The sequence below is a fragment of the Acanthaster planci genome, linkage group LG09 (assembly GCF_054643075.1).
Source record: "Acanthaster planci isolate LZ-2023a linkage group LG09, COTS_SCS, whole genome shotgun sequence".
In the NCBI taxonomy this organism is placed as follows: domain Eukaryota; kingdom Metazoa; phylum Echinodermata; class Asteroidea; order Valvatida; family Acanthasteridae; genus Acanthaster; species Acanthaster planci.
The window spans coordinates 6,171,399-6,198,528 of NC_141785.1; the positions used below are offsets into that span (position 1 = coordinate 6,171,399).

Below are 27,130 nucleotides of genomic sequence, written 5' to 3' on the forward strand. Positions count from 1 at the left end.
CATGTTGAGAATCAAGTGATTTTGTTGGTTTTTTTCTCCACCAGCTTGCCTCATGATGAGTTAATGAAACGTTGGAAATACGTTATGATCTTCCTGTTTGCCAACACGCTGTGCTGTGTTGTCACGGCAATTCTGCTCAACCTTTCAGACAAAAGAAAGGTACGTTCTAATCTGAGATCTAGCAACATTTTCAAACTTCGTTTACAAAACCTTCAAATCTCTTCCAGGGGATGGTGGATCTGTGTAGGGCTGCCAAAGCATTGATGTTTGGCTCAGTCATACATTTTCTTGATTTTGTAACATGGTTTTTGCACTAGTATGTAGAGTTTCCAACGTGGGATTTAATTCAAAGATGGAAATGCTGTTATCAAATTACTCTTTTGGTCATTACATGTAGAGAGCGTATACCTGAAACCTGCGTCTTGAACGGTGCTGTCATTTGTCGCAATTAAAAGATACATTTGAGGGGAGCAATTTGAAAAACAGCAATTGAAGGATATTTATTCCATTTTTTCATCAGTTGTAATGTGACTGACATACATGTAGTAAAGCACAGTTCAAAGCGGAAAACAGCAGTTTAAGGGACTGTTTCAATCGTTGCATGTGGAGAGCATTTTTAAGATTTCATTTTGAATATTCCCTCTGTTCTGCAACTTTTTACATGAGAGAACATACAATGTTTCTTCCGTTATCAGACCCACAATATATAATGGAACTGCCAATACAGGCGATTCACAGAAGTGCACCTCCAAGAGTTTGCAACGCATTGGTCAATCACAATGCACGAAATTTGGTTGACTCTTTCCAAACATGCATTGGGTCGACAGATTTTGCGCATTGTGATCGGCCACTGCATTGTAAACTCTCTTGCGAATTGCCCATATTGATAACAAAGTTCCATTACAGAAAACATCTCACCTCTCTTTACCTACATTTGCATATCAGCGTGCATGCACATCAAACCTCACTGAAAAAGGTCGCCCAAGCCACACCCTCTGTGCCCACTGTACATGTATGTCCCCCACAAAAGGCTGCGTACAACTAAGACTCGGCCTAGTTTTTTTTTCAGTGACGTGTGTAGGCAACATCGTGTGAATTTAGTATACAATAGAGTTTCACGTTTACACCCAACCTTGCTATTTTCTATGTAAAAATGGCAGAGACCGCCAAAACCTGACACAGGACTGGAAGTTCTACCTATAGTTCAAGCCACGTTCCGGGCAAATCCCCCGGTTCCTCCAAGCCTGATCAGCCCTCCAAGCATGTCATTTCCACCGTGTCGACCGAGTTTACTCTGCCGTGTTCTACGAGTGGAAATTCCCCCGGGGCCGAGCCCGCGACCGGCACCTAACAGGGCTTCTCACCGGAAGGTTCCGCACACCTTCGGTAGCCTTCGTGAGCACATGGCAGCAGCGGAGTCTAACGTCCAGGTGTGTGCGGAACAGCGAGGCCCGGCGCTCCATGCAGAACAGTCATCTGAACGTCTGGCCACCCCCGCTTGGTCACAGAGGCCTGGGGCATCACCACTGTCTCAAGTCGGCAGCACATTTTCAGCCACGCGGAAGACAACCTTTTTATTGCAGATACAGATTAGACGCAACAGCTTCAACCTCGTTCTCATCCAAGTGCTTGGTCCTACTCTTCAAATGACTCTAGCGCGTCGGTACTACGAGCATGCAGATTTTTCAGCAGTGTTACCCGAGAACTATTCTCGTTTTCTCCGGCGGATTCCTCCACCCTTTCCAATAGCCCACAATGTAACTGTCTCTCCGAATTGTGGAACCATTTCTCGGCGTCGTTCTGCCGACTGCCATACCATGCTACCTGTCCGTCCCAGCATTAGGCCTACCACCGAACGGGACTTCAGCGCGATGTTCGCACCTGTTCACGCCCGCGCTCCCACTCGTTGGATCATGGTCGAATCAACGTCCGTTTCCCCCGTTGACACTTGGGGGTCATTGGTCAGAGCCCTTTCTCCTGTCATTTATCCATGGCCTCCTTTTTTCTTAGCTGGTTAATCTATCACTTACAGTGATGACAGAAGTACATGTCGGTAAGCTTCAATTATGTCAACTTCTTTTTTTCTGATCGTGCCTTATTTACATGTCCTGTCTTATCGTCAGGTGATTGTCGGGATTTTGGCACTTGTGCATGTAGGCTTACCTCAAATAGATTTTTGATTGTGTCATGGGGATTAGATCCCGTTCTCCCTCGTTGACCGATGTTCTTCTCAACCTTTGTGGAGCTGTTCTATTCTCAGTAATCAATGTGTCTTTGTGTTTTTGGGTCAATAGGCCTAGCTACCCTCTCTAACTGCATGGAATGTTTTTGTATTCCGCTTGATACATTTATGTCCTGTACTCACTTGTTACCTAGTTCTTGGCATCAGAACTTGACACGGTCATGTGGGTCCCGATACACTACATGCATGTACAGTCTCAAGACTACTTCAGGTTTGAACAATTATTCAATCTTCTGCAGCTGTAATAGTTCTAATTCCACTGAAGCTGTTGTCATTTAATAGTCACCTTTGCCTTACGTTTGCCCTTAGAGCTTCAGTCTATAGGGACTGCCATTCTCAAATTTAACTCACAGCACTGCGTTTCCCTACTCCGTGGTGTCACTTTTGGGTTTGAGTTGGACCCTCCAGTTCAAGGTCCTCCGGCAGGGTTCCTGTGTGCATTCAGTGACTTGACATGGGCAGACCATTCTTGAGTATATTTCGCTGCACCTTTTCAGTGTGTTTCATGCACAATCTTTTGGTGCCTTCCATGCATGTATGTTAAATTCGGGTGCATTGCGTGGGTGCATGTTTGTGCATTCACTTTCTCAGAACTTGGCACTCTTGCATTTTGCGTCCCCCCAATAGGGCTGCTCCAGGAGCTATTTTGACCAGCGCGCCGCATGGGATGCAAGTTTTGTCATGCTCAGGTAGAGTGCCTTAGCTTGCGCACCCTTGTTTTGAGTTATAATCACTTTCCTTATCGCAGCTTTAGCCCTTGCTCTGCATCGCCTCCCCTACAAAGAATTGTATAGTCTTTGGATAGGCGCCTTGTGCTCAGTGGGTTTTTTGAACAAGGTACAAGTACGCCATTCATGTCGCAGTGGTGCATAATGCAGGACCTGCAGCATCCCCCTTTTGGTTACCATTTGCCTCCCACTTTATTTCTGTGTTATGAACTGGCTGCCTTTGCACTGTACTTTAGTTATGATAGCCTTTGGATGTCTAGGTGTTATGCTAGTCTTCCTGTACTTCCCCAACATGTCCATGTTGCAGTTGTACAGGTTCATTCACAGGATTTGCCCCCTTTCCCTGCATTCATATTTGTTATTCCAGGTGGTTTCCTTGGTGAGGATGTTCCCACAAATTTCATTAGCACAGCTCTAGGTTTCCGTCTACTTCTCAGCTTCCATGAGATTAGACACTATATGTTCATGTATGTGTGACCTGGGTTGACCTCTTTCTCCTTGGGTTCCCATAGTGGTTACCTGACTGGCGCAAGTTGTACATTAGGACTTCAGTTGCTTGTAATTCCTAAGCATGGTCAACTGTATAGTTAGGTTGCTTAAGGCAAAGGTAATAAAAAACCTTCATGAGTCTTGGTTGTCATCATCCCATTTCATGCCATACATTCCATAAAACAGGTGCATACAAGATGCATCTAGCACAGGTAGTTTAGGGTTCCTTGTGATCAGTGTTGGAATCAACAGTGCCCATTCAACAGCACAGTCTATAATAGGTACTTCGTAAAAGCCCAAGCCTTCCTTACTGGTTTATTTTTTAACAGCCATTCATTATAACTACTTATTTTATACAATGTAAAGGGGGGGGTGGCAATATCAAAGTTAGCGCCCTCTTGAGATGACGACCACAGACATTTTCATAACAGCCTGGGTGCCATCTCAGTTTGCCTCCTTGCCCTTCCAGTATTTTGTGAGGTTGTATTTGAGGCGTAGTGGTCTTGGCCCTTCTACAGCTATGGCTGTAGCCTGTTGTTCTGTTGGATAACAAGTTCTGCCAGACCACGTTACTTGAGGCCTTCTGCCTCTAGACTGCAGACAGGATGGACCTTTGTCATTTTGGTATTGTTTCTCTCTTCAAGCCAACCACTGGTCAGAGGAAGACTTCTTCCGTTGGGGCCTCACCACAGGGAAACTTCATTCCCAAAGATTGATCCCTTCATTTGTCGCTCAATCTCAGTTAGGGAAACTCGTGCCATTTGCTTGTTAGAGACAGAGGTTTTAGGGATGTCCCATAGTTTTATCTCTTCATTTTTGCTCAACCACAGTGAGGGGGATTCAATAAGGGGTACTTCCAGTTATTTGTGGGAAACAGTGTTATCAAGGATGTTCCACAGTTTGATCCCTTCATTTTCGCTCAACCTCAGTGAGGGGAATTCATACCTTCACCTCCTCTTTCTGTTATAATGAATACGTCAAATTACTCATGAGAGAGAGAATTATCCAGAATGCTTGCTTTGCTTCATTTTGGCCACAACAGCCTCTGTTCCCTTGCCTCATAGGCCTACATGCATAATTTATTCATTCTCCAGTCGGGCTCCTCAACTGCTGAGACCTCCTGAACCAACCTTAGTCTCCAATGGCTCATCTGGATAGAGCCTCCCTTCATTTGTGTGCTTGGATGCTGTCATAGTCTCCCTCAGAGTAACTGAACTTTGGGAAGTAGATTCTGCCTAGGTAGCTCAACACCGGTGGAGCCCTTCAGGCAGGCTTATGGTAGCTGTCTTCTCCACTTTCCTAAGTAGTACAAGACGACGGCTATTGATCCCCATTCTTCAGCTTCACCTGTCATCAGGGTTTTTCCCCTACAAACATTGAGGGGGATCAGGGCATCGTTGTATCCCAAGTCTCACATTGATCCAACAGGCTCGTATGCTCATCAACCAACCTTTAAAGCGGTATTTTTGATGGCTGCCCGAACAATTTCACGAGGAGGCCAATTCTGTGCCTAGTCCACCGAACCAGTCCACCTTTACTGGCAACCCAGAGTCATATGCCTCAGTAACATGGGGTTTCTTTCCACAGATCATTTAACCGGTTTCTGTTCCTTAGATATATGTACCATCATCCCAGGTTGACAGTGATTTCAACAATGGGGGGGATTTATGGTGGTGCCCCATTCAAGAGCTTCCACACATTTCTTTGCTTGTTTGCAGACCCTACGAGGTGACATCAAGCAGTCGTTCATCACAACTCTGTGACCACAATCCCTCAAATGAGTTCGGAGGCAATAATACGTGTAAGCCCTCTCGATATTGAGGATCGAAATGAGGTGCCCAGGAGACAAGCAGCGCATCAACGTCCTCTGCCCACCAGCTTGGAGTTTCTGTTTCAGGCATAATGAAAACGACCCGCAGAGAGAATTTAATCACCTTCAGTTCATGCTACCTGAAGGATGTGGTTCAAGCAGAGGGTGTTGTGAGTAGGAAAACCCTCAAGCAGGTCGGCTGATCAGCAGCCTGTACATCCCAGAAAGTTACCATTTCTCACAACTAGATAGGCAGCTTCCGAGTATGTCTAAACAGCCTTTTTCATATTTGAATGGGCTCAGTTTAGACCTTTGTTACCCTGCATGTCCCTTCCCTCCCAAATTGTTACTTAACGGTGCTATTCTGCAAATGTAGGTAAACAAAGGTGAGATGTTTTCTGTAATGGAATTCCAAAAATCTAACGGGATTTTCCATTCTAGTAAGAAAACACTCACCTCTGTTTACCATCCCTCCCTATTCCAAATAAATAAAATCAAGAGACCTCAAAAAAACAAAAACAAATTAGGACGAGTCTTAGTTCGACTCAGTTATGGGGGACATGCAGTGAGCGCGGAGGGTGTGGCTGGCTTGGGCGACCTTTTTCAGCGAGGTTTGACGCTCATGCGCGCTGATATGCAAATGTAGGTAAACGGAGGTGAGTGTTTTCTTACTAGAATGGAAAATCCCGTTGGATTTTTTGGAACTTTGCCACTCTCCTGCTCTGTACAGTTTACGCTTCTTCTGCCTTTTTTCCTCAGGGGTGTATCCTAAACCAGAATCGTCGTGAACGGAGGGAGGGCATGGCATTGTTGATGCCGAGTGTAGCCACTGACGACGGTTCTGGGAATAGTACTTTGGCCATGAATGAGGCAAAACCTCTGCTGCATTCACCTGATCTTGGACGGCCCACGCAACTAAAATGACTGCAGCCTCCAGTCTAGATTGGCAACAGTCAATTCTGTATCAATGGGACTTGTTCTGCAAAAATTTTGTTTCCATTGTACTAGACTCTTTGAAAGATCTGAAATTAAAAATGTCCACTTGTGAATTGTTTTCACAAAACAGGCCACAAATATACTGAAATACTGCTGGAACCTTGGAAGGGTGTCTGTCAAGTTGCCTATATTTGCCAAATGTTGCCTTGTTTCATGTGCTTCTATTTTTGATAGAGGGATGCTAGTGTTAGTATGAAGAGGATAGCAGGTTAAATGGTTGGAGATTGATTAATCAAAAACTTCATGTAGTATTACAGGCAATTGTCGTGTCTTTGTAAAATGCTCTGCTCTTTTTGTTTTAACTAAAAATTCAACCAGCTTTGCAGAGAAAGTGCAATTTGCTGGTTTGGGTATCCTATTCATTTTCTTTTACTTTATAAATGGACGTATACATTGTGCGAAAAACATTGTTACCTTGACTAGAGTGTCCTAGATTTGCATTCTTGACTTACACCCAGCGAGAAATGAGACCGAGGGGTACCCCCCCAAAATGTCCAATCCCTATACACATTCCAGACTATTGTTACTCAACACATCCCCCCCACGATGTGTGAAAGGAATTCCCCAGATTCCTGCGAGACAATGACCAACACAAAGCAGGGGGGGTTCTCTCCGTCTCATACCTTGCTGCGTATGTCTTGACTACATATCATTGGTAGATCCAGGTGGCCAATGAAGACCTTGGCAAGTTTTTTTGCTTTTTGAAATTTAACCACTCCCTGTCGGGCGACCCGTTTTCGAGTACATAGGCTTTATATGCAGAGCTTGGTCTTATAACAAAAGATCGGGCTCAGCACAAAAGACTGAGCTGTTGGGCATAACCAAAATTTTTTTTGTTGTCAATAGTGTAGATAATCCAGCCTTGTTTTGAAACAGTATACCACAGTTTGAGGCATTTAGAGTGAGCTCTCCACAACCACAGCGATGAGCCACACAGCACAGCTGCACGCTAATCTGGCCCCTATTGAAAAGAGGTCAGCTATGCACTGTGCCGGTTTCTTATGTAACACTGCACAATCTGGTCTCTTTTTCCAAGGCTGTAGGCCTGGCTGAAATATTCAGGAGTCAATGAATTTTACCTGTCAGCTTTAGAGTAGTGCCCAAAGAATTCTTTAGTTTGGTATAAACGGCCATTAAATGAAATGATGAATTTTTGAAGAATTTTGAAAACGGAAAATCTTGAAAAGGACCCGGCATCTTGTCTTGCTCAAGAAAAATCCACCCAGCAGCAAGTGGTTAAAGAGAAAAATGATTTTTTTAACATTTCTTTTCCTTCTTGAAGCACGTAAGGACTCCAAAAACGTAGCCTCTCTCTCCTCAGAAAGACCATAGAAGGTTTACCCCCCATTAAAAATTGCCCATCCCTCCCAAAAACCACATAAAAATGTTTCGTTTTGGATCTGCCATTTTCATCTTGGACATTTTGCCCTTAAAGAAGCAAAGTCAGTGTTTGTGATGTATATGGATACGTACAGAATGATGGTAAAGATTGGCCGCATTAGTGTAAAGCATGCTTGACGTTGTGTCTGAAGCCATGAGATCTAACCCAGGGTATTCCAGGTTTTGCTTGAAAAGGATTTTGAAGGAATTTAATCGCTGTGTTGTCAATCTGATCAGAATTTAACATTTCAGCTTGATAAATAAGGTAATTACAAGACACAAGTCTACCTTTGCAGATTTAGTATATGCGTAATTCCAGAAATTAGGTTTCCATTTTTGTGTGTCCCTGTCACATCTGACATATGATTTTGTAAGTTCAGAACACATTTTCTAATTTCCAAGGGTGATAAATTAATGCAAATTACCTGCCAAACAAATAGTAATAGTTTGAAATCAATTTCAGTGACATTTCCGTGTCAATTAACAAAGGTCAGATGTAACAGGGACACAAAAATGTCACACTTTTGGATCCCTAATTTCTGGAATTACCCCTATTCCCATCAACCTCTGCAAACCATATTGGGTACCAGAATCTAAGTGACTGTGATGTGAATAGCATTTCATATGAGTCCATCACTGCCCCTGCAAGTCCGTCACAAGTTTATAAGCTATTCAAATGAGCTGTGACTATAAAAGCGTTCTTTTGTTATTGTTCACTCCATCCTGTTACTTATGATTGGCCTTATGAAGGGACTCCTGAAAGGAGGTACCAGTATGATGGACTTACTCCAACACTGGATGTGAAGTATTCCGAAAAAATATTAAGAGCCTTTAGCTGTAGGAATGTGGGATACAAAATGGCCCCCATTTCACCCCCATGCATGTCAGAAATCAAGTTAAGTACATGGACAGCATGTATCTGACTAGTACTGAGGAACCATGTTGTGTTCAATTGGTTGTATGTTGCAACTTCATGGCTTACGTCTACAAGTTACGTGATCATTGAATGAAAACATGTACTCAAAATGTAAACATATAGGATTTTTCTTTTAATGTTTTGAGATTGAGGCATTGAGCTGTCATAAAATGCATGAAACAAAAATTACAACTAAAATCACTTTTAATTGTCATCACCTGTTAATACATGTATTGTTTATTTTTATATGGTTATTTGTGTCAGTATGGAACATGTTAGTGAACTGCATGGCGAAAATGTGGCAAGATTTGGAAGTATTGTTCCTAAGCACTTTGATACCAAAATGTTACCAACCCCTCCGGGCAAGGATCGCTGTATCTTCCTGCAGACTTACCGAAATGCATATACAGCTTGCTCCAGAAACTGTAGTTGTGACATAACAACATTTTCAAGTGTGCCTGATTTTGTATGCAAGTACATTATTTCCTTTTCGTCTGGTAAGTACAAAGGATATTCGAAACTTAAGACATCATTCTCTTGTATGTTTTACAGGAAAATGATTTTATTTTGGCAGAGTGTGTACATTGCTCAATCGAAAATGATACCCTCAGCTGTTCCTGTAACTTTTGTTAATGTGAATATTAACAAGCTATAGAGTTTCATGTACACAGTGAGGTTTAACGACGTCAGTATTTGCTCAGTTGTGGCATTATAACTCTTGTGTGTACGCATGAAATTTACCATGCTCTGTCTGTTTGTTTACTTCAAATTAGTTTCATTTCATAGACACGCATATAACTGTTTTTGTGGTTTGTGTGTGTTTTATCTACAGCTGCAGTGGAGATGTGCGTTAAGAAGATATGTCAGAAATTAACGACTGGAAAATTTGCAGAAGGTAAATATTTATAAATATCAATTTTGAATAGTGGTCCCTTGGTACTGTCATGCTCAGATGTGACGTTCATTGCATTCTGGTGAATGGTCTTGCTTATTCATCAGGAAACTGGCTTCATTGCCTGAGATTGATTGTTCATGCTGAATACAGACATTTGGAAGTTTGCATGATTGATGATTGTCCTGATTTTGGCGTGGACCAAGCTGAGACATTTTCACTTGAGTTTGACTGCTAAACCTTAAAATCAAATAATATTGATTGGTGCAATGGCTAAGTGTGTGCTGGACCGTATTGCTAAACGACGGTTGACACGTTTGATTGTGTTGGTGGTCCTTACTGCGTGTGTTGTGCGTGGAATAATTTCAGTCCAAGACAAAGTGTATTATACGCAGAAGGAAACACTGCATATTGTCTTTGATCGGAATCAGAAGGAGTATTCCTACGACAGGAATTCACCATTGATTTTTGTTGGTGGAGTTCCACGCAGTGGCACAACTTTGATGCGAGCGTTACTGGATGCCCATCCAGATGTGAGGTGTGGAGAGGAGACGCGTGTTATTCCAGATTTGATGCGAAGCCGTGCCAAGTGGATGAACAACCAACGTGAGCGAGATCGATTGCTGGAGGCTGGTATTGATGACGAAGTAATGAATGATGCTGTGGCTGCGTTTGTGTTGGAGGTCATGGCTAAACACGGGGAACCAGCCAAGCGATTATGCAATAAAGACCCGTTTACACTCTCCTCGTTATCCTACTTGCATAGTGTCTTCCCGAATGGAAAGTATCTATTGATGATACGAGATGGAAGAGCCACTGTTCATTCCATCATCTCGAGGCATGTTGGTATCACTGGGTATAACATTACCAGCTATCGTGATTGCTTGACTAAATGGAACCGTTCCATTGAAAAGATGTACATTCAGTGTTTAGAAGAAGGGCCACATGTTTGTTTGCCTGTGCACTATGAACAACTTGTGCTTCATTCAGAGCAATGGATGCGGACAATCTTGAATTTCTTAGATATTCCTTGGAGTGATGCAGTACTTCATCATGAAGATGCTGTTGGCAAACCTGGAGGCATTTCTCTCTCTAAGTGAGAATGTGTCTTTGGCTCTATTAAATGAAGAAATCTTTAATTTCGTTTATACTGGTTTATGCTTATTGCTCATTATGGAAAGTTAGATCACCATGACTCGGCAAAAGGCAGTCTGCTGATATATCCAGAAATTTGTATCACTAAAAAAAATTATTTCTTGTTTTGATCTTCAGGAAGGAGAGATCAACTGATCAAGTGATCAAGCCCATCAACAAAGGAGCCTTGACGAAGTGGGTGGGGCATATCCCAGTAGACGTCTTGGCAGACATAGACACTATAGCGCCTATGCTGTACAGACTAGGGTATGACCCGCATGCCAAGTATCCCAACTATGAAGAGGGTCGCCGTGGGATGGATCCAACAGACAGGGGGAAGAAAGAGTTCAGGATGGGGGACAAGACCAACTTACAAGCCCTTCAGTTTGGTAAAGTCAATCATCCCATGGAAGGAGTCGTTGAAGCACAGTTGGCATACAAGTAGCCATGTTACAAAACAATGCAAGGTGAATTTGATGTCAAACTCATATCAGCTTCTTTCCAGGGTTCAAATTTTTTTGTCATGGCAATCGATAATTTTCTGCAGATGTCGTTTTCAGAATTTACTTATTCTAAAGTGATTTTATGGTTTGAGAGCATGTTCAGGTAAGATAACATCTGCATATTCACATAAACTTGGTCAAATTAAAGGTTTTTGTTTTATGTTCCTTTTTGGTTTTTTAAGAGGAAGGAGGATACATAACTTAGAATTCAAGTTTTGTGTTATTTCTTCAACACCTGAATTCTGTACTTGTGTGGCACAAATTGTGCCAAGAGTTACTTTGTGGTTACCGTTTATTTACGTTTACTCTCATCTTTTTCTCTTTGCCAGGTTACGTGTTCCTCCATAAATTTGGCTATGAAGCCGGTACATGTTTACAAATGTTTCTTTTCCACAATTTTGTCCCCAAGTATCACTGTTTCTTTTTTATTATTGTTACTAAAGTTGAAGAACTTAACTAGTTTTTTTTCTGAATCCATGTACTGAAAGCGCTTTTTGACACTAGGCAAACCCCTTAACTGTTTTCTTTGTAATTGGAAATTTCTTCTGTTTTCTGCAGTGGTTATCTTATTCGTAAAGATTTCCATTGTCAGTAGTTTTCCAACTAATTGAGTTAACATTTTTGACTTATTTTTTTCTTTTACATAGCTTTATTGACCGATATGCCATTCTCTATATGTCTTGTCCTATTAACCACTTCCTGCCGGGGACTCCGGAACCAGAGACATATGGTTTATATGCGTGGCCGGGGTCTCCGAACTCAGACAAAGGAAACAGGGTCCTGTAACAAAAGACCGTACTCCGAACAAAAGACCAGGCTGCTGGGCATTACCGACATTTTTACTCTCAAAAGTGGGGACAATTCAGCCTTGTTTTGAAACCCTATACCAGGGTTTGGGGCATTGAGAGCGAGCGGATTATCACCGGGGACAAAAGCGCTACACCACCGCAGCGATGAGCCACACAGCACTGCTGCACGCTAATCTGGCCCCTATTGAAAAGAGGTCAGCAGTGCACTGAGCCAGGTTCATGAACAAAAGAAAGTTACATAACACCTCAGAATCTGGGCTCTTTTTAACAAGGCTGCAGGCCTGACTGAAATACTCGGGTGTTAATGAAGGTCACCTGTCAACTTAGAGTAGTGCCTAAAGATTACTTCGTGTGGCTATAAACGACCGTTAAACGAAATGATGAATTTTTTAAGGATTTTGAAAACGAAAAAAATGATCGTCGCCGGCCCAGCATCATCAACATTGAAAAATGCCCCGGCATGAAGTGGTTAATGGTACTGGATTTATTTCATTTGTAACTCTTTTAATCTAATTATATTGTTTATTAATTTACTCATAAAAGCCTGTTCTTGCAATTTTATTTTGTTTTAATTTTTATTTCCAGTATTTCTTTTCTAATGGGTATTTAATATCTGTGGCCTCATGAACAATGCATGTCACTGTTTTACTGGGAGGACAAAAGGATAAAAATAATGCAGAAGAAATAATTTTTGTTTGTATTTTACCTCTTGTCTTTTCTTTTTAATTTGCTGGGGAACATCCATTTAACCCCTTGCACTTTTAACCAAATTCCAGTCAAACGGTTAACCCCAGGCTTGCATTTCTAAACTGATTCCCACTCCCAGATTTACCCCTTGTAGTTTTGTTCGCTCACTTTTGCAAAGTAGCCTCACAGTTTTTAACACCTTGCATTGTTGACAAAATTCCATTCATAAGGTTCACTCCTTGCACTTTTGCCAAAATCCCAGTCACAAGGTTAATCCCTTGCATTTTTGCCCAAATATCAGTTATAAGGTTAACCTGCTGTATTTTTCACCAAAGTTACCCCCTTGTTTTTTTTACTGAAGTTCGAGTAACAAGGTTTACCCCTTGCATTTTTGCCAAAATTACTGTCACAAGGGTAACAAATTAATTTTTCTCCATATTTGAGTCATAAAGTTAACCCTTGCATATTTGCCCAAGTTCCAGTCACATTGCATTTTTGTCAAAATTCCATTCTTAAAAGTAACCCCATGTATTTTTCACCAAGGTTAAACCCTTGCATTTTTTTCAGGAATTGCAGTCAATAGCTTTACTCCCTGCATTTTTCCCCAAATTCCAACCAGAAGGTTCACTCCTTGAATTTTTGCCCAAATCCCAGTCAGAAGGTTAGCCCCATCCATTTTTCCTAGTCAAAAGGTTAAACCCTTGCATTTTTACTGAAATTCTAGTCACAAGGTTAACCGTTGCCATTTCACCCAAATTGCAGTCTGAAGCTTAACCCCTTGCATTTTTTCTAGTCAAAAGATTAAACCCTTCCATTTGTACTTAAATTCTAGTCACAAGGTGACCTGTGCATTTTCAGCAAAAATGCAGTCTGAATCTTAACCCCTTGCAATTTTGCCCAAATCCCAGTCAGAAGGTTTACTCCTTGCATTTTCGCCCGAATTTCTCTCAGGTTAACCCCTTGTATTTTTATGCAAGTTCCAGTCAACATGTTAACAGTTTGCATTTTTGTCCAAATTCCAGTCACATATTTAACCCTTCCATTTTTAATTGAATTCCAGTCACAAGGTTAACGTCTTGCTTTTTTATGCCAATTCCATACATAAGGTTCAGTCCTTGCATTTTGGCCTGCGTCCCAGTCAGAAAGTTAACCCCTTTCATATTTGCCCAAATTCCAACCAGAAGGTTAATCCCTTGTATTTTTTAACCGAGTTCGAGTCACAAGGTTCACTCCTTGCATTTTTACCCAAATTTCAGTCACAGGGTTAACACCTTGGATTTTTCCCATAATTCTTTTCATATGGTTAACCCCATGTATTTTTCACCAAGGTTAAACCCTTGTGTTTTAACCTGAGTTCCAGTCACAAGGTTAACCCCTTGCATTTTGGCCAAAATGCTTATCAAAAGGTTTACTCCTAGCATTTTGACCAATCCTAGTCAGAAGGTTAACCCCTTGCATTTTTGCCCAAATTCCAATCACAAGGTTCACTTCTTGCATTTTTTCCCAAATTCCAATCACAAGGTCCACTCCATGCATTTTTGCCTAAAACTCAGTCAGAAGGTTACCCCATCCATTTTTCCTGGTCAAAAGGTTAAACCCTTGCATTTTTACTGAAATTCTAGTCACAAGGTTAACCGTTGCCATTTCGCCCAAATCCAGTTACAAGGTTAACTCCTTTGCATTTTTGCCCACAACAATGTCAGAAGGTTAACCCCTTGTATATTTGCGCGAGTTCCAGTCACAAGGCATTAACCTTTTCCATTTTTGCCCAAATTCCCATCACAAGGTTCACTCCATGCATTTTTGTGCAAAACCCAGTCGGAAGGTTAAACCTTTGCATTTTTTGGCCAAATTCTAGTCAGAAAAATAACCCCTTGTGTTTTTCACCGAGGTTAAACCCTTGCATTTTTACTGAAATTCTAGTCATAAGGTTAACCCCTTGCATATTTGCCGGAAATCCAATCACAAGGTGAAGCCCTTGCATTTTTGCCTCAATTGCAACCAGAAGGTTAACCCCTTGTATTTTTACCGGAGTTCCAATCACAAGGTTCACCCTCTGCATTTTTGCCCAAAACCCAGTCAGAAGGTTTACTCCTTGCATTTTTGCCCAAAGTCCTCTCAGAAGATTAGCCCCTTGCATTTTTCCCCAAGTTCCAGTCACAAGGTTAACCCTTTGATTTTTTTGGCCCAAATCCTAGTTACAAGGTAAACACCTTGCATGTTTGTCAAAATTTCATTCATAATGTTAACCCTGTGTATTTTTCACCAAGGTTAAACCCTTGCATTTTTACTGAAATTCTAGTTGTCAGGTCAACCCCTGTAAATTCCATTCATGAGGTCCACTTCTTGCATTTTTCCCAAATTCCAATCACAAGGTTAACCCCTTGCATTTTTGCCTCAATTCCAACCAGAAGGTTAACCCCTTGTATTTTTACCCGAGTTCCAGTCACAAGGTGTTAACCTTTTCCATTTTTGCCGAAAACCCAGTCAGATCAAAGATTAACCCTTTGCATTTTTCCTAGTCAAAAGGTTAAACCCTTCCATTTTTACTTAAATTCCAGTCACAAGGTTAACCTTTGCCATTTTAACCCAAATGCTGTCTGTAGCTTAACCCCTTGCAATTTTGCCTAAATCCCAGTCAGAAGGTTTACTCCATGCATTTTTGCCAAAATTCCTCTCAGAAGGTAAACCCTTGTACTTTTACGCGAGTTCCAGTCAACAGGTTAACCGTTTCCATTTTGTCCAATTCCAACCAGAAGGTTAACCCCTGATTTTTACCTGAGTTCTGGTAAGGTTAACACCTTGCCTCTTTGCCCAAATTCCAGTCTCAAGGTTAACCCCTTGCATTTTTGGCCCAAATCCCAGTCACAAGGTTAACACCTTGCATGTTTGTCAAAATTTCATTTATAATGTTAACCCTGTGTATATTTCACTAAGGTTAAACCCTTGCATTTTTACTGAAATTCTAGTTGTCAGGTCAACCCCTGCCAATTCCATTCACGAGGTCCACTTCTTGCATTTTTGCCCAAATCCAGTCACAAGGTTTACTCCTTGCATTTTTGCTCAAATTCCTCTCAGAAGATAAACCCTTGTACTTTTACGTGAGTTCCAGTCAACAGGTTAACCCTTTCCATTTTGTCCAATTTCCAACCAGAAGGTTAACCCCTTGTATTTTTACCTGAGTTCTGGTAAGGTTAATACCTTGCATTTTTGCCCAAATTCCAGTCTCAAGGTTCACTCCTTGCATTTTTGCCCAAATCCAGTCACAAGGTTTACTCCTTTGCATTTTTGCCCTCAACAATGTCAGAAGGTTAACCCCTTGTATATTTGTGCGAGTTCCAGTCGCTAGGCGTTAACCTTTTCCATTTTTGCCCAAATTCCCATCACAAGGTTCACTCCATGCATTGTTGCCCATGTTTCAGCCACAAGGTTTACACCTTGCATTTTCACCAAATTTCATTCATGGGGTTAACCCCTTGCTTTTTTGCCTCAATTCCAACCAGAAGGTTAACCCCTTGTATTTTTACCCGAGTTCCAGTCACAATGTGTTAACCTTTTCCATTTTTGCCCAAATTCCCATCACATGGTTCAGTCCATGCATTGTTGCCCAAAACCCAGTCAGATCGAAGGTTAAACCTTTGCATTTTTCCGAGTCAAAAGGTTCAACCTTTCCATTTTTACTTAAATTCCAGTCACAAGGTTAACCTTTGCCATTTTTACACCCAAATGCTGTCTGAAGCTTAACCCCTTGCAATTTTGCCTAAATCCCAGTCAGACGGTTTACTCCTTGCATTTTTGCTCAAATTCCTCTCAGAAGATAAACCCTTGTACTTTTTACGCGAGTTCCAGTCAACAGGTTAACCCTTTCCATTTTTGTCCAAATTCCAACCAGAAGGTTAACCCCTTGTATTTTTACCTGAGTTCTGGTAAGGTTAATACCTTGCATTTTTGCCCAAATTCCAGTCTCAAGGTTCATTCTTTGCATTTTTGCCCAAATCTAGTCACAAGGTTAACCCCTCACATTTTTTCCCAAATTCCAATGACAAGTTAAACTCCTTGCATTTTTGCCCGAATCCCAGTCACAAGGTTAACACCTTCCATTTTTGCCCAAATTCCAGTCACAAGGTTCACCCTCTGCATTTTTGGCCTAACCTCAGTCAGAAGGTTTACTCCTTGCATTTTTGCTCAAATTCCTGTCAGAAGGTTAACCATTTGTATTTTATGCAAGTTCCAATCAACATGTTAACCCTTTGCATTTTTGTCCAAATTCCGGTCACAAATCTAACCCTTCCATTTTTTACTTGAATACCAGTCACAAGGTTAACACCTTGCATTCTGGCCCAAATTCCAATGTCAAGGTTCACTCCTGGCTTTTTTGCCCGAATCCGAATCAGAAGGTTAATCCCTGGCATTGTCGCTCATGTTTCAGTCACAAGGTTAACACCTTGCATTTTTGCCAAAATTGATGTCACAAGGTTAACACCTTGCATTTTTGTTAAAAAATTCCATTCTTAAGAGTAACCCCTTGTATTTTTCACCAAGGTTAAACCCTTGCATTTTTTCAGGAATTCTAGTCAATAGGTTTACTCCCTGCATTTTTCCCCAAATCCCAGTCAGAAGGTAAACCCCTAGTATTTTTACCCATGTTCCAGTCACAAGGTGTTAACCCCTTGCATTTTTCCCCAAATTCAAACCAGAAGGTTCACTCCTTGCATTTTTGCCCAAATTCGAATCACAAGGTTAACCCCTTGCATTTTTGCCTGAGTTCTGGTAAGGTTAATACCTTGCATTTTTGCCCAAATTCCAGTCTCAAGGTTCATTCTTTGCATTTTTGCCCAAATTTCAGTCACAAGGTTAATACCTTGCATTTTTTCACCAAAGTTAAACCCTTGCATTTTGCCGAAATTCCATTTGTATTTTATGCAAGTTCCAATCAACATGTTAACAAATTCCGGTCACAAATCTAACCCTTCCATTTTTTACTTGAATACCAGTCACAAGGTTAACACCTTGCATTCTGGCCCAAATTCCAATGTCAAGGTTCACTCCTGGCTTTTTTGCCCGAATCCGAATCAGAAGGTTAACCCTTGGCATTGTCGCCCATGTTTCAGTCACAAGGTTAACTCCTTGCATTTTTCCCAAAATCCAGTCACAAATTTAACACTTCCATTTTAACTTGAATTTCATGTCAGAAGGTTAATGCCTTGCATTTTCACGCCAATTTCATAAACAAGGTTGAGTCCTTGCATTTGTGCCTGTATCCCGGTCAGAAGGTTAACCCCTTTCATTTTTACCCAAATTCAAACCAGGTGGTTAACCCCTTGTATTTTTACCCGAGTTCTAGTTACAAGCTTAACCCCTTGCATTTTGCCCAAATCCCAGTCAGAAGGTTTTCACCTTACATTTTTGCCCAAATTCTTCTCGGCAGGTTAATCCCTTGTAGTTATCCCCTAGTTCCAGTCACAAGGTTTACCCCTCAAGTTTTAACACAAATTCCAATGACAAGGTTCACTCCTTGCATTTTTGCCCGAATCCCATTCAGGAGGTAAACTCCTTGCATTTTTGCCCCAATTTCAACCAGAAGGTTAACCCCTTGCATTTTTACTCTAATTTTAGTCACAAATGTGCCCTTTGCATTTTTGCTAGTCCAAAGGTTTAACCCTTCAATTTTTACTGAAGTTCTACGTTCACTCCTTGCATTTTTGCCCAAATTCCATTCATAAGATTAACCCCTTGTATTTTCAGCAAGGTTTATCCCTTGTATTTTTGCTGGAATTCTAGTCACCAGGTTAACCCACAGCATTTGTGACTGGAACTTGGATAAAAATGCAAGGGTTAACCTTATTTCTGGAATTTGGAAAAACACTGAAGGGGTTAACCTTGTGTCTGAAATTTTGATAAAAATGCAAGGGGTTAACCTCGTGATTGGAGTTCCGATAAAAATGCAAGGGGTTAACCTCGTGATTGGAGTTCCGATAAAAAAGGAAGGGGTTAACCTTGTGACTGGAATTTCGATAAAAATGCAAGGGGTGAACCTCGTGATTGGAGTTCCGATAAAAATGCAAGGGTTAACCTTGTGACTGGAATTTCGATAAAAATGCAAGGGGTTAACCTCGTGATTGGAATTTCGATAAAAATGCAAGGGGTTAACCTCGTGATTGGAATTTCAATAAAAATGCAAGGGGTGAACCTTGTTTCTGGAATTTCGATAAAAATGCAAGGGGTTAACCTTGTGACTGGAATTTCGATAAAAATGCAAGGGTTGACCTTGTGAGGGGAATTTCGATAAAAATGCAAGGCGTTAACCTTGTGACTGGAATTTCGATAAAAATGCAAGGGGTTAACCTTGTGACTGAAATTTCAAAAAAAATGCAAGGGGTTAGCCTTTTGACTGGAATTTCGATAAAAATGCAAGGGGTTAACCTCGTGATTGGAATTTTGATAAAAATGCAAGGGGTGAACCTTGTTTCTGGAATTTCGATAAAATTGCAAGGGTTGACCTTGTGACTGAAATTTCAAAAAAAATGCAAGGGGTTAGCCTTTTGACTGGAATTTCGATAAAAATGCAAGGGGTTAACCTCGTGATTGGAATTTCGATAAAAATGCAAGGGGTGAACCTTGTTTCTGGAATTTCGATAAAATTGCAAGGGTTGACCTTGTGAGGGGAATTTCGATAAAAATGCAAGGCGTTAACCTTGTGACTGGAATTTCGATAAAAATGCAAGGGGTTAACCTTGTGACTGAAATTTCAAAAAAAATGCAAGGGGTTAGCCTTTTGACTGGAATTTCGATAAAAATGCAAGGGGTTAACCTCGTGATTGGAATTTCGATAAAAATGCAAGGGGTGAACCTTGTTTCTGGAATTTCGATAAAATTGCAAGGGTTAACCTTGTGACTGGAATTTCGATAAAAATGCAAGGGTTGACCTTGTGAGGGGAATTTCGATAAAAATGCAAGGGGTGAACCTTGTGACTGGAATTTCGATAAAAATGCAAGGGGTTAACCTCGTGATTGGAGTTCCGATAAAAATGCAAGGGGTTAACCTTGTGACTGGAATTTCGACAAAAATGCTTGTGACTAGAATTTTGAAAAAAATGCAAGGGATTAACCTTGTGACAAGAATATCAATAAAAAAGTAAAGGGTTAGTCTTGTGAGTGGGATTTGGTGAAAAATGCAAGGGGTTAGTCTTGTGAGTGGGATTTGGAGGAAAATACAAGGGGTTAGTCTTGTGATTGGAATTGGGTGAAAAATGCAAGGCGTTAGTCTTGTGACTGGGATCGGGTGGAAAATGCAAGGGGTTAGTCTTGTGAGTGGGATTTGGAGGAAAATACAAGGGGTTTGCTTTGTGACAGGGATTAGGTGAAAACTGCAAGGGGTTAGTCTTGTGAGTGGGATTTGGTGAAAAATGCAAGGGGTTAGTCTTGTGAGTGGGATTGGGTGAAAAATGCAAGGGGTTAGTCTTGTGACTGGGATTTTGATAAAAATGGAAGGGGTTAACCTTGTCAGTGGAATTGGGTGAAAAATGCAAGGGGTTAGTCTTGTGACTGGGATTGGGTGGAAAATGCAAGGGGTTAGTCTTGTGAGTGGGATTTGGAGGAAAATACAAGGGGTTAGCCCTGTGACTGGGATTGGGTGAAAAGTGCAAGGGGTTAGTCTTGTGAGTGGGATTTTGATAAAAATGGAAGGGGTTAACCTTGTCAGTGGAATTGGGTGAAAAATGCAAGGGGTTAGTCTTGTGAGTGGAATTGGGTGGAAAATGCAAGGGGTTAGTCTTGTGAGTGGGATTTGGAGGAAAATACAAGGGGTTAGCCCTGTGACTGGGATTGGGTGAAAAGTGCAAGGGGTTAGTCTTGTGAGTGGGATTTGGAGGAAAATACAAGGGGTTAGTCTTGTGACTGGGATTGGGTGGAAAATGCAAGGGGTTAGTCTTGTGACTGGGATTGGGTGAAAAATGCAAGGGGTTAGTCTTGTGAGTGGGATTTGGTGAAAAATGCAAGGGGTTAGTCTTGTGACTGGGATTAGGTGAAAACTGCAAGGGGTTAGTCTTGTGACTGGGATTGGGTGGAAAATGCAAGGGGTTAGTCTTGTGACTGCGATTGGGTGAAAAATGCAAGGGGTTAGTCTTGTGACTGGGATTTGGAGGAAAATACAAGGGGTTAGTCTTGTGAGTGGAATTGGGTGAAAAATGCAAGGGGTTAGTCTTGTGAGTGGAATTGGGTGAAAAATGCAAGGGGTTAGTCTTGTGAGTGGGATTTGGAGGAAAATACAAGGGGTTAGTCTTGTGATTGGAATTGGGTGAAAAATGCAAGGCGTTAGTCTTGTGACTGGGATCGGGTGGAAAATGCAAGGGGTTAGTCTTGTGAGTGGGATTTTGATAAAAATGCAAGGGGTTAACCTTGTTAGTGGAATGTGGTGAAAAATGCAAGGGGTTAACGTTGTGTCCCTTACGTGAAAAGAAAGCCTCGTCAGTGTTAGTGTAACCAATAACAAAATGCAATTATTTTCTTTGCAGTTTCATTGCTTTATTTATCAGTACAAGGAGCAGATTTGTAACATGATTTAGTGTTAAATCCACTTATTATTAACAGAACATTTATCCAAAAAATCCGCAAAATATTACACAAAATTGACTTTTAAAATGCCTTATGTGTATACGTAAGCTCATACATAACAGCAGTAACAGATTCATAAATATATATTACAAAGAATAAATCTTCTGTACAGGTAAAACATAGAGGAAGACACTCCTTTGTGCAAACGAATACAATGCCTGTCACTGTATTAAATATGAAGTGACATGGTAAATTACAGAATATAGGAATCAATCAAACATTGAACCCAATCCATACTTGGTAGATCTATAGAGGGCTCTGTTCATTGAAATGTGCGGATATGCATTGAGTAGTACTTAGCTGGTCATTTAAAGGGAGTCCGAATTGTTAAAGATTGAACCTGTAGTTTTTTTGGGGGGGGGGCTAGACTGTGTGAATGCACAGTACGTCAAAATTTCTTCATTTGAATTTGTACTCAAAAGTCAACTCGTAGAAATCTGACGTTATGAACAAGTGTAACATAAAAAGTATTAGTGTGCAGATATGGGTATCTAAAAAGGGCAGTTCAACTACATTATATTTAGAATTCAAAACATAATAAAGTTACCAGGAAGGGCCATTTGCATTATAAAATGAAAATTATTTGTCAACACAAATCGAGGTTTTCAATGCTCCAGACAAATGGGAAAACTCAGGTTTTGAAATGATCCCCGAATGTCCCAGTATGCTTTTACATACGTTTTATCTACAGCATGTGGACTCAATTTTGTCACAGAAAATGTGCAATTTTTATGACGGAGTTGAGACTGAACAAAGACCTAGAGACCTCATTCCTCTTCATTTACATGCTCAAAGAAGAAATACCTGAAAAAAATGTGCATATTTCTGAGTGAGCACTTAACTTCAAGTTGAAATTTTTTGATGTGAAAGATTCAATGAGAAAACGTTCAAGCGTTGTCAAGGTCATGTTCAACCAGTCTTTCTGATATCTTATTCCTTTTTGGACTGGTGAGAAGTCTGAGAGCCAGTCTGAACTACAACAGCAATAAGTCTAACCACTCTGTAAAAAGAGGTGGTTGGTCAAATGCAACAAAGTGGGTGCGGAGGACATATATGTAGGCCGAGTTTGGGCGGCTTGTTCTCGTATGTTCACAAACAGCTCGATTTGTCATTCTTGGGTTGGCCGCTCGAACGCCGCTGGTAGGCCTAGTTTAGTGACAAGCAACATGGCGGCGTCCATGTTGTAGTAAACTATTCAAGAGTTAATGCTTGGACAACTGGGCTGAATTCTTTTATATTTAAACAGGAACATTCACTTCTGTGTTGTGAAAAATACTGTTAATTTTGCAAAACATCCTACTGTCTCCAACTTAGTAAACCATTTCTCTATTTTTTGCTGCTGTTCAAAAATCAAAATCTCACGAGTTTTTCCGTGTGTTCCTGTAAAACCCTGACGAGGTGGTGTGTGATCCTGTTCCGAGAACAGTGTTCTTGAGTCATGTTCCCACCGTTCGAGCGTGAGAACAAGAAACCTGTGTTAAGAACATGGCGCCCTAACTCGACCGTAAGTTGGTAAAAATGTTACCAACGTTGTCAAAAAGTAACGTGCTTTCAATTGTTGTGTTTACCTTTAACAGGATTTGGCACAGCAGAAAATGATGTAAAATCAAATTTAAAAACAAAAACGGTGAGACTGTGTGCTTGTAGGAACCATGTCTTATCAAAAAGGAAATCTATGTCAGGGAATTTGAAACAGTTGTAAAAACTGGCCCAGAAAATTTCTTGACACCTATGCACAGTGCCAGTAGTTCTTCAGAAACGAGATCTGCTTCAGTAGACAAAATGTCAATACCTCCTGGCTTCAAAATGCAGGACACTACATGTACATATTTTATCTTAGCTGAAAAGATGGTATCATTTTACACAAAAATGACATAATTGAGTTGATAAAGTCAGCAATTACAGGGAAGCACAGATATCTGCTGAAACAAAAAAGTGCCACATTATAACTTATTTCAGGTGGAAAACAGTTGAGGAATGATTTCCTATACACAGACTGTCTGCTTCTAGGCCAATATTTCTAATCTCTTTAAGATGTGGAAAAAAAATTCAAAAGGCTGTTTAAAACAAAAGTTTGGTAACGTTCCAGTGAAACTAGAATACGATGAATAACCTTAGGTGGCAGTCTCTTTGTATAAGCAGCTGAGTGTAGTTTGTACATACTGATGAATGAACATCTGCTGAATTATTCAATAGTGAAAATGTCTGACTAGAAACCACACAGTGGAATGACGATTGTTTGAAAACACTCAACATGGCGAGGAATAATAAACTTTCTTTGTAACCGGAAGTGTTCCCTCGTTGCTTGGTACCCTACCCCTCGGTACTTTACCTGCTACCCCACCATTGGTCTGTGATATTTGCACCTTACTTGCTGGATGCTCCCCTGGGTGGAATCCCTGCTGAGTGACGTGATTACTGTGATCGACGTGGTTTACCATCTTCTGTGGGTAGACAGTACCCTCATGGTCAGGGCTATTGCCAGTCTGGACATGAATTACGCTAGGTATGGATGAGGTTGAGGAATACATGCTACTGGTTGTGCTCTGAGAGCTTTCTGGACGGTTGAGATGATAGCTGGGTGGTTGGGTAGCTGGAGTTCGGTCATGACTCCCAGCATCTCTTGGAGTCCTTGTCGAGTTGCTCGGGTTTGTGAACTGACTGTTTTTGGAGTGTGGTTTTTGCTTTACGTCAGGAGGGACTGAATTTGTGACTGGGTAAGATTTGACATGGTTAGAGTTTGAATACAACTGGTTTGGGGTAGAGATGACTTGAGGCTTGCCAACATCTGCAGGTGGGACATACTGGATTGGTCTAGTGTGAGGCAAGGTGGACGTGGTTGAGCTTGAGGAAGAAGTCCTCGCTCTAGGTTCACAATGTGATCCCAGCATCTGCCGTGAAGCATCAAAACTTTCTTCCTGAGCAACTTCGGTTCTCAAGGATTGGATTCTCTGGGCGTTGATGGCTTCAAGGCGGTTGCTGCTTCCTTCTGGAGGTGGGGTGATCTGGCTCAGGTGAGGATTGCTTCTTGAGGTACTATTTGTTAATGTTCCTTGTTTGGGATGCAGGGCTGGTGGCTGCTTCCTACCCGTTGGGCTAGGTTGCCTTCTGTTGGCAAAACCCTGACCAGGGTTTTGTTGAGAACCTTGTTGAGACCCACCTGATGGGGTTTCAGAGGTAGAGCTAGTGAAAAGTCCACTCACAGGACTAGTTTTGCTGTCAACAACCTTCCATGGTCCTCTAGTTCCCTGCTCGTTGGATGATTCAGTCTGTGTTGATACCATGGTCTCAGTCATTTGGTTTGATGGTTGAGGCTTACCTTGTTTCATCCGGGAAAACCTCTGCATGCTTTCCACGGCAGTCATGTGCTTCATGGTGTCATGTAGGACCTTCATGGCAATGGCTTCATGAGGTGATGGTGTACCCCTTGATTCAGATCCCTGGTCTGAGTGGGATGGAGCCGGTGAGGACCGACTAGTCCGACGTAACAGCTTAGCGCTTGGGCTGCCCCCTCGAGGAGGACTGGTCACTCCCGGCTCTAATCTAGCTGGGCTTTGTCTAGGTGAGCCAGCATAAAGACTGCATTTTGGAGATGCAGTATCAGGCAGGAAGACATCACCTGGAGACACAGACCTTGATCGTGACTGGTTTGAATCCCTCCTGGGTTTATGCTCAGTGTTGGTGCTCATCACACTGCTGCTACCTCGACTGTATCTGACATCAGTGCTTGAGGAAGATGACATAGGAATGGATCTTGTTATGAATTCCACAGTATCGTCCACAAATGCAGGGTTGACCATTCCCATGGAAAGGGAGTCTTGGCTGCCAAGAAGCGACTCCCTGGAACTAGACGACTTCTTAGTCCTAGAAGATGAAGATGACAAGAGAGGACTTTCCCTGTTGGGGATGTTCACAATCCCATCTTGGTTGACCATTGTGTCATCTGGGTCGTTGTTGAGACTGTTCAGTAATGCCAGGACCTCAGGAGCCATTGTCAGATCACCGTCCGCTGAGAATAGACTTGCCTCTGGGATTTCTTGCCGGGAAGGCGTTTGATTCCTGACACCACCTTGAGTAGGCCCTACGGTGGTTGGACTCGTAACCGGTGGGGTTGACTCTGAGGATTCCGACGAAGGGGCAGGACTGGCACCTTGGGTGTTCCGTGAGACTGGTGAAATCCCATTGGCGACCAATGAGGCGTAGGAGTTCTCTCCACTATAGGCAAAGCCACTGCGCGTCATCTCAGCAGAGATAGGTGTAGACGTCACCCCAAACTGCCGGTTGTTGCGGCGCTTTCCTCTCTTGTGACTCTTACCCAGAGAGACCTCCACGGGCTGAGAAAGGTCCACGTTGGATTTCAAGGAGTGGCAGGAGACAAGAGAAGATACTGAGACAGCAGAGAGTGACATCCCAGATGCTCCTGACTGAGAGGAGCAGAGACTCTCCATGGAAGAGAAGCTCTCAAGGGGCAGAGACTTGGGGGCAGAGGCAGGATCTGGGAACAAAACCAACATATCAGAAAGTCAGAGATACTTCAAAGATAGTAATCCTCATCTGATACAGTCAATGTGATTGACTGCACATGGACCTGAATATTAGACACTGAATTAACCATTTCCTGCCCGGTGCTTTTAAAAATGTAGTGCCTACATACAGGCATTTTCTCAATATCCTTGGTTTTCAAAAATCATCAAAATATCTTATTTTTTCCCCCTAAAAGCCTAAATCCCACGGAATGTTTGGTGGCTACTCTAATTAGACAGAAAAAATCTGTTGATACCAGAGTATTTCAGCCAGGCCTGCCCCATTGTAAAAAGAGTCCAGATTGTGCGGTGTTACATAAGTTTCTTTTGTTCCCGAAGCTGGCACAGTGCGCTTCTGGCATCTTTTCAATACGGGCCAGATTAGCGAGAAGCGGTATTGTATCGCTCATCTCTAGAGTGCTGGGGCACTTTTGTCCCTGGTGGTAATCCACTTGCACTGAATGCCACAAACAATGGTATAATCTTCAAAACAATGACGGATTTCCTCCGCTATTGACAACTGAAAATTATGTTGGCATTTCCCAGCAGCTCTGTCTTTTGTTTCGAGTACGGTCTTCTGCTACAAGGCCCAGCTTTTTTATCCGATTTTAGGCACCCCGGCTATGCATACAAACCCAAGGTACCCGAAAACGGGCTCCTCGGCGAGATATGGTTAAAGACTTCTTATTTTATTAGCATAGCTGATCAACTCCTATAAATATTTCAGCTGAGATTTCTCACAGTGGTTATAATCCATCACAATTCGGACACACATGAAGTTAAGCCAGGTAAATATAATGCGGCAAAATTTGAGAAAGACTCTGTCAGGACCAAAAACATAGGTTCTCAAAAACTTGTTAAGTGTGCATATATCAGGTAACTCAAATCAGTAGTGAGCAGTGATCCTATTTATCTTTTCTTTCTTCTATTTGGGATGAACTGACCAAATACTGCCAGTAGAGCCTGCAGTGTGTAGTGCAACATTCGTCGGCTGACTTGCTTGCTGGTGATAAGCTGCACCTCCTCCTTGCCAACGTCAATCAGGTCAAAACCTGACAAGAAAATGGAAGACAAAACACCCATCTCAGGAGACAACAAAATAGACTGAATGGTGCAAAATTTTAGCCTGTTCTGGAATATCACGCTAGGAATTGGTGCAATGGAGCAATAATCTTTATTAGCCCACAACTGAGTCCAAAAGGATAGCGTTAAGAATACAGTTAATTTTTAAGTCAAATCTTACGGTGAGAAAAAATAAAAACTGGCGACACTGAAGGTCACCAAATAGGCGAAATGTTCACAGAGTTTAGGATGGACTTAAATTTGCCAATCAGAATACAGTCAACTCTTGGTAATACGAGCTTGGGTAAGAGGAGACTCTGGTTTAAATGAGCATATTTTGCCAGTC

At 41.7% G+C, this 27,130-nt stretch overlaps 3 protein-coding genes across 10 annotated transcripts in view; 2 read left to right on the forward strand and 1 right to left on the reverse strand.

Moving 5' to 3' along the window:
• Positions 1–8,762, forward strand: part of LOC110976847 (lysosomal dipeptide transporter MFSD1-like) — a 49,374-nt gene extending 40,612 nt beyond the window's left edge. For 2 of the 4 annotated variants that reach the window (XM_022230483.2, XM_022230481.2), the window contains exons 12-13: positions 45–159; positions 6,029–8,762. In XM_022230483.2, coding sequence (XP_022086175.2) covers positions 45–159; positions 6,029–6,193 — 280 coding nt within the window. In that variant the 3' untranslated portion in view covers positions 6,194–8,762. The other 2 variants (XM_022230484.2, XR_015426488.1) reach the window with 2 other exon arrangements.
• A 154-nt stretch (positions 8,763–8,916) lies between these two features.
• LOC147798060 (protein-tyrosine sulfotransferase 1-like) lies at positions 8,917–12,587 on the forward strand. Of its 2 annotated transcripts, none has more exons than XM_087141430.1 (3): positions 8,917–9,058; positions 9,394–9,456; positions 10,726–12,587. In XM_087141430.1, exons 2-3 carry the CDS (start codon positions 9,422–9,424, stop codon positions 11,030–11,032), a joined length of 342 nt encoding a protein of 113 aa, XP_086997556.1. In that variant the 5' UTR covers positions 8,917–9,058; positions 9,394–9,421; the 3' UTR covers positions 11,033–12,587. The 2 variants fall into 2 exon arrangements, with proteins under 2 accessions (XP_086997556.1, XP_086997555.1); XM_087141429.1 differs by lacking the exons at positions 8,917–9,058; positions 9,394–9,456 and adding an exon at positions 9,482–10,549 and having other exon boundaries at positions 10,726–11,054; positions 11,420–12,587.
• An 8,497-nt stretch (positions 12,588–21,084) lies between these two features.
• Positions 21,085–27,130, reverse strand: part of ttc28 (tetratricopeptide repeat domain 28) — a 66,422-nt gene continuing 60,376 nt past the window's right edge. For all 4 annotated transcript variants that reach the window (XM_087140832.1, XM_022230514.2, XM_022230515.2 and 1 more), the window contains 2 exons: positions 26,667–26,774; positions 21,085–25,694 (listed from right to left, as the gene is read on the reverse strand). In XM_087140832.1, the coding sequence (XP_086996958.1) occupies positions 23,449–25,694; positions 26,667–26,774 (2,354 nt within the window). In that variant the 3' untranslated portion in view covers positions 21,085–23,448. The remainder of the gene's footprint in view (positions 25,695–26,666; positions 26,775–27,130) is intronic.

Bases quoted from the DNA above. Each gene is read 5' to 3' on its own strand.
- LOC147798060 (XM_087141429.1), top strand. From the start codon at position 9,723: ATGGCTAAGTGTGTGCTGGACCGTATTGCTAAACGACGGTTGACACGT. The intron at 10,550-10,725 runs GTGAGAATGTGT...TTTGATCTTCAG, and splicing joins GGAGGCATTTCTCTCTCTAA to GAAGGAGAGATCAACTGATC.